This window comes from Asparagus officinalis, chromosome 8, assembly GCF_001876935.1.
Source record: "Asparagus officinalis chromosome 8, Aspof.V1, whole genome shotgun sequence".
NCBI classification, from domain to species: domain Eukaryota; kingdom Viridiplantae; phylum Streptophyta; class Magnoliopsida; order Asparagales; family Asparagaceae; genus Asparagus; species Asparagus officinalis.
The window spans coordinates 124,512,581-124,519,507 of NC_033801.1; the positions used below are offsets into that span (position 1 = coordinate 124,512,581).

The 6,927-nt window shown below is 36.8% G+C and overlaps 1 protein-coding gene and 1 long non-coding RNA gene across 2 annotated transcripts; one reads left to right on the forward strand and one right to left on the reverse strand.

Moving 5' to 3' along the window:
- Positions 2,314 to 4,225, forward strand: LOC109819540 (NAC domain-containing protein 68-like). Its single transcript, XM_020385295.1, has 3 exons — positions 2,314 to 2,648; positions 2,954 to 3,237; positions 3,305 to 4,225. The coding sequence occupies exons 1-3, from the start codon at positions 2,462 to 2,464 to the stop codon at positions 3,656 to 3,658; spliced, it is 825 nt and encodes a 274-aa protein (XP_020240884.1). The 5' UTR covers positions 2,314 to 2,461; the 3' UTR covers positions 3,659 to 4,225.
- Positions 3,576 to 6,412, reverse strand: LOC109819541. The gene is made up of 4 exons (XR_002241552.1): positions 6,305 to 6,412; positions 4,212 to 4,275; positions 4,008 to 4,095; positions 3,576 to 3,718 (listed from the first exon to the last, which is right to left on the reverse strand). It is a non-coding gene; the product is annotated as an uncharacterized LOC109819541 (long non-coding RNA).

A 6,927-nucleotide genomic window follows, 5' to 3' on the forward strand; every position in this document is an offset into this window, starting at 1 on the left:
ATACAAACCATCTTAATATTAAGTATTTGGTTATATTTTTATTAACACTTCAACAATATATTATCGTATTTTTTTCAAACTTAACACTACATTTAATGACTAAGATAAACAAATTGAAGATCGATGATTTGATCCGATAAACAAATATATCACATGAAGTTTAATATATACAAATTTAAAAAATAAACGATGTGTATGCAAGTATATAAAAGTATATTGATCCTAGTTTTACACACAAATCTATTTCATAATTTTTTAAAAAATATTTAAATAAATTTTTATGATAAATGTAATAATCCATGTTTATAGATTTTAGCTCAAAATAAATATGACTTATTTTATAGTAAAAAAATAAACAAAAAAAATTTAATATTTAACCACGTGCATTTTACGTGCACAGGAGCTAATATTTATGAAATTTCCAAGATGTTAACAAGCAGACATAGCTCAGATTCCACCAAAGTTTAGATAATTTAAAATTTTTGAAGTTCAGAGATCTAAAAGATTTTCTATTTTCAACTGGTCGTATCTGCTGTCGGCCACGCTCTTTCTTGGGCCGCCGAAAAACTTGGGAAGCATCAAGACAAAGACCCAACGAGTAAGTAAATAGTTTATTTTTATTTACTCTACTATTTTCTTTAAAGAAAATTAATGTATAAACCGTTTATTCAATCATTTTCTTAGATTGCAACAAGAAAGTCTTTATTCTAAAGGATTTTGCCCTTAGAAATCATCTTTAAAACAAAGTCATCCTACAAAAACCATCATTAATTGTCAAATTGTACATAAATCATCTTTAAATGGTTTTTTAATTGCAATCAACTACCAGAATCTACTTTTCAGTTAAGTGTTTTTTAATAATCTACCCTACTTGTTATTTATCCACTAATCATTACAACAAAACTAAAAAACTTAACTAAAAATGACTCCAGCTAGTTGATTGCAACAAAAACTTGTTTAAAAGCGATTCACCTATAAATTGTCAATTAAAGATGATTTCTATAAATAACTTTATTTAAATTCTAAATTTTCTGAATAGGAATACATGAACCATATTGTTTCATTCAATTACGTGAACGGTTTTCTTCTATCGACGTAATTATTATCATGTACTTTTTAATTGCATCCATTTAACATTTTTTAAAATTATTTTATTTTATTTAAGATAAATAATAATTAGATATAACTAAGTCAGAACTGATTTTCAAATGGGATTATTGAGTGCGTGCATGGACGTTTGCAATGATATCATAATGTGAAGCAGACCACCATAAGTCTTGTGTCTTTTGTTTTGATTTTTAAATTCAATGAATCATGGCGCATATATTAAAAGTTTATACATCACGTGCATGGCTTGAGACGATAAAGGGGAGATGCACCTATTTTAGAGTCACATCACGAAGCTGCAACATAATAAATCTCCACTAATTAAAATATTTAATTACGTACATTATTTTAAAAAACTCAATTAACAAGCTTTAAACTCACCACAAGAGAAATGTGGGTGCTGTTCAGCGGTGCATGAACCTTGCTTTCTCATAGCCCCTCTAAAGCAGCGACTTTAGGAAGACCAGAAAATTCGACTCCCTATGATTGACTAGTGGGACCAGCATTTTATTAGAATATGATTATTCCTAATTAACAAGGGATTATATCAATTTATAAGAATGAAATATTGGTTCAAGTTTGTAGTTGAAATTCTTTTTTTGAAGGATACTATATTCATTTTCAAAACAAAAAAAAAGTGACAGCCGTTGGCACATTTAAAAATGAAATGATATTTAAAAAACAAAAATACATATGCATCTAATTTCGATAAGGATACAGATACGAACATCTAAACTTCTTGGTACGATAAGGACAAGAACACAAATGAACACAAATACATTCGAATATATTCATCATTGAGACGAGAGGTACTAACTTGACTTTGGTGATACATATGAGGTCAATTATAATGATCAAGAGAGTTTACACATACTCAACATTGACAACTATGATCTACGAGTTTTTCCTTACAAAATCATACTCATCAGCATATACATTCATGACTAGTGAACAAAAACATACCTAATAAATCATGCCGACAAGCTCATTGCAGCAGTACACATTAGCGCGTATGATTCAAATTCTTAGGGTCTACAGCTGGGTGCAACCAAAAACCGAGTGCGCTTAATATTCAGATATTTTCAAGAATTCAATGCTTGGGGCCGTTTTCAGAAGAAGACACGTGCTGCCGCGTTCCCTTTTGACCCACCCATCCCAAAGGAAGCTTCGCACGTGCGAACCGCCCGGGCCCACGACCAATAGTAACGCCAAAACCACAAGCTATATATATACGGCACACAAACATAATCTCTGTTTCACGAACAAAACCTCTTAGCTCAGGGCATCACCAGCAAAACAAAGCTCTTATACTAAACTTCAACAGAGGAGGAGGAGGAGAAGAAGAAGAAGAAGAATGGGAGGAGGAAGAAGAAGCAGAGACGCCGAGGCCGAGCTCAACCTGCCGCCTGGGTTTCGGTTCCATCCGACCGACGAGGAGCTCGTCGTCCACTATCTGTGTAGAAAGGCTGCCTACCAACGACTACCCGTTCCAATCATCGCGGAGGTCGATCTCTACAAACATGACCCTTGGAACCTACCAGGTATATATATCCTAACATATGTTTGACGGTTTTTTATGGACCGAAATCTTGACTAGTTACGTCACGACGTATCCGCTTTAAAATGTGTCTGATATGACTTAGAGTCTGATCGTCTCTTAAAATCTCCTCTATTATATCGAAACCTTGCTTTAAAATGTGAGACTGATAATATTCGAATCTAGTTCCGACTGACACAATATTAAAATCTATTGAAATTTACGCATGATTTGAATATGAGTTGCTCTGATAATGTTCTAAAATCTCGAGTTTTGAACTGATTAGTTTACTTACTTCCCTTCAACCAGAAAAAGCGCTCTTCGGACAAAAGGAATGGTACTTCTTCACTCCACGGGACCGAAAGTACCCTAACGGTTCCCGCCCCAACCGTGCTGCCGGAAAAGGGTACTGGAAAGCCACCGGTGCTGACAAACCGGTCTCACCACCGGGAAGCAAAAAGCCTCTCGGGATCAAGAAAGCTTTAGTTTTCTACTCTGGAAAAGCCCCCAGAGGCATCAAGACTGACTGGATCATGCACGAGTACAGACTCGCTGATGCTAATCGTGCACCCAACAGGAAAGACAGCATTAGGGTGAGTGTCACTCGGCACTGATCTTTTTATTATTTGACACGGATTCTCATCGAAATTCATCTTGCAGTTGGATGACTGGGTTTTATGCCGCTTATACAACAAGAAGAACAACTGGGCGAAAACGCAGCAGTCGTCATCCTTTGACGATGCGATGGGTTCATTAATGGATGCAGCAGATGATGCAAGATCAGACAGTGACAATGTATCACCTCAAATATATCAACCTCAGGTTCCTCAGGTCGGACTAAAGAAAGAAGACAATGACTGGTTTATGGACCTGAATCTGGATGACTTGCAGACTTCTTTCGGTGATTTCGGCTCTTCAGCAACAGGGTTTGGCACGTCGAACCAAAATTACTTGTTAGAGGCTCTCGGTTCGCCAATGATGAAGATGAACCAGAACAACATGCTACCATTTTGAGGTTAGGGTTACAGACGGGAGAATTGGTGTACAAAGTATATACGTAGAGAATCCAAGGACCTGAAAGGAGAAAGAAAGCGAGTAAAAACATTCAAAGAAATTTCAGAGTGTGAGTTTCTCTTGTTTACATCTATCGATTATATAAGAAAAATAAGTACCCAGTAATCATAAACAGGATGATACCAGGTAAAAAAAGTACAGCTAAAGATTTGCGCGCAGGCAAGACTTCATATAACAAGAGGGAGAAGGGAACAAAGAAAAGTATGAAATGAGATTTAGTTGCTACAAGGATCTTGATAAGAGAAGAAACCCATGGTGATGTAGAGTCCAGATTAGTTGGAAAAATTACCTTGTTATTCTGAAATTTTTCGATGAGGCCATTCTTCCAGGTACCCATGCTTACATACGCCACGCTCGTCATCCGAAAATATTTGCTACTGGTATCAACATCATATCAGAATATTATGAGTGAGCACATATTCCTCAAATGCTTACAGAGACAAGATGATAAATATGACAAAATCATTTTTTTAGTAGAATACAATAAGCTCACATGAGATTGGAGAATTCCATATCAGCTTCTTTCATTATTGTCCTTTTGAATGAATAATTTCATTCTGCATTAATCCGTTCCAAGTCCATGAATAATTAAAAAAAAAAACAATCTGTTATCAACAGATGATTACCGAGTTGAGAGATTCACTTGGAAATGTAAAATAAATCAGAACGGAAGCTTCATGGGGTATATACAAAATGGACATAAATGAAGCAGACATTATATATTATTTCAAAAGAAAACATATTTCATATCGAAAACGAAAAAAAACCACGGTCAGATGTTGTATATCATGCAAGGTTTTAAATGTCGGATGTCGGGTTCATGTCGGACGACTGAAATCCATGTCGAATAACGAAAATCGGGGATATATCGGGGGACATGGACTAAATATCGGATTGTCGTATCGGGTGGTGCGCATATATATAATATCATGTCCAAAATGTAATCTAAGTATTCCTAAATTCAATATAAGCATATTTTATAAATTCTAGAGGCAGCGCCGACGATGAGTGGATTCCGACATCGCATGGAGGCAGTGCCGACGAGGGGACATCGCAGGTAGATAATGTCGGGGCTCTTCTTATTCTTCTTCGACTACTTGGGGTCCTTCGGATGAGTCACCGACCACAATCTTCCCTTTATCGCGATGACGGGATACCCTGCCATCCTCGGATTTGGTTGGGGTTCGAATTTCGGGGCGCAACGGGAGATGGATGACGGGGGTCCGAGATGGAGGTGGGGGAAGGGCGTCGTCGTTCACGAAATGAGTGATCGGTTCCCAAGTCCGTTGTAATCCTAATTTTTCTCTTTTATTTCTATCGGGTTCATAAGAAACCCTTAAACATGAGAACGGGTCAAACGGGTTTGGGTTTTTATCACTAAACCCAAACCCGATAACAAAAAACAGATCTTGAAAAAGAAGGGCCATATCGGCCGATTTTTCAAGGCTTAAAAATCGGTCGATATGCCTGATATGGCCTCGATATTTCCGTTTTGTCCCTGAAAACCGACATACGAGTTGAAAACGCCCATGTCGTGTCGTTCAAGCCCTCAAACCGACATGTCGGCCGATATGTCCGACATGTCGGCCGACATTTAAAACCTTGATATCATGAACATCCAGTGAACACAGCAGGGGAAAAAAAACAATCAGAAGGTAGAAGGCAATGAATCAAAACAGCATTTGGGGTTCACTGGAGAGTGGAAATTCCCTTCCTCTCTATTTGTCAATTGAATTGATCTCAAATGTAGAATATTTACCAAAAAATGGTGAAATATTAATTGTTTCACTTTTTATGTTCAGCATATCATCAAACAAAACTCGTTCACGAGCCAATCATTATGCTTTGCAAAGGGGCATTATAAATAAAAGAATAAAATGAGGGCGAATTACAATAAGCCCCGAGAACTTCCAACGTTCTGGAATTAACACCCAATAACTTCAAAAATCTCACTAACCCCTGATAACTTTAGCAGAAACCCCCAATAGCCTTTAGGTAAATCACATTAAACCCCCAATAAATCAAAATGCCTTCTCATGTTGTTTTTTGTTCTAATTTATGGGCGTTATCTATAACATGCGGGAACTTTTTGGGGGTTTTCTGCAATTCCAAAAGATTATTGGGGATTTAGTGCGATTTTGAAAGTCATTAGTGGTTTACTTCTGAAAGTTCTTGGAGGGTATAGTGCAATTTACCCAATAAACCTCTCATACATCATATGCATGTAACTAGATCAATCCTTCATCTATTTGAAGAACCTCAAAACATAATTCGATTAATTAGTTTACCAATAAAAAAAAATCTTGAATAGAGACCATTATAATATGGAACATCATGGAGTAATTTAGGGTCTAATTCTTGATGGGTCTTGTGAGTATGACTAAATTTTGTTGTGGAGATACAAAAGGTGGGGACTTGTAAATAGAATCTGGGTTACTGGGAAACTGAGGTTAGGGGGGTGGAGGAGCGAGAGAGGAAATTTGAAGGGAGAGAAACCCATTTGATGCTAATTATTTATTAAATAAACTAGTGTTTGATATTAAAAAATGGGTTTTGAAATGAGAACAGAGATAGCAGAAAGCGTACCCTTGACATTGAGAAAAGTAAGGCGAGCTAAGCCCAGTGCTCATTTGAGAGAGAGAGAGAGAGAGAGAGAGAGAGAGAGGAGGAAGAGGGGAGGAGAGATATTTTTTGTTAATTTGTTTTCTATTTCTTTTATTTTTCATCAATTGGCTGGGCTCAGTTAAATAAGAGCCCAGGCCCGAGCGGCCCAATCCGAACTCATTTAGGATCTTTTTTGGTGTGTAAATGATTTTGGAGCAAAGCCAGAAACACCCTAAATCAAAATCCTAGCATTAGCTAAACAATCCTACTTAGAATGATTTGTTTATTTCCAATTTACAGCAGCTGGAGCTGTCAAAGAAATTTCTGATTGTGCCGAAAATCTAAAGTTATAGCGAGGATTGTAATTTCGTAGTCTAATGTGAGTCTGCATGTTGGGTGCTCTTTCTATCGGCCGGAGTTAGGACACACGCAGTGATATCAAATTTTTTTAAAACCTGCTCTAAATTTATGGTCAATTGGATTTCAATCTGACTTGCTCTGATATCATGTCAAAGAGCCCCATCATTGCACCAAAACTCTGGACTAGTACTGATCAAAGGTTATAACTTTATATTCTAACAGGAGCTGCAAACCAATTTACCGGA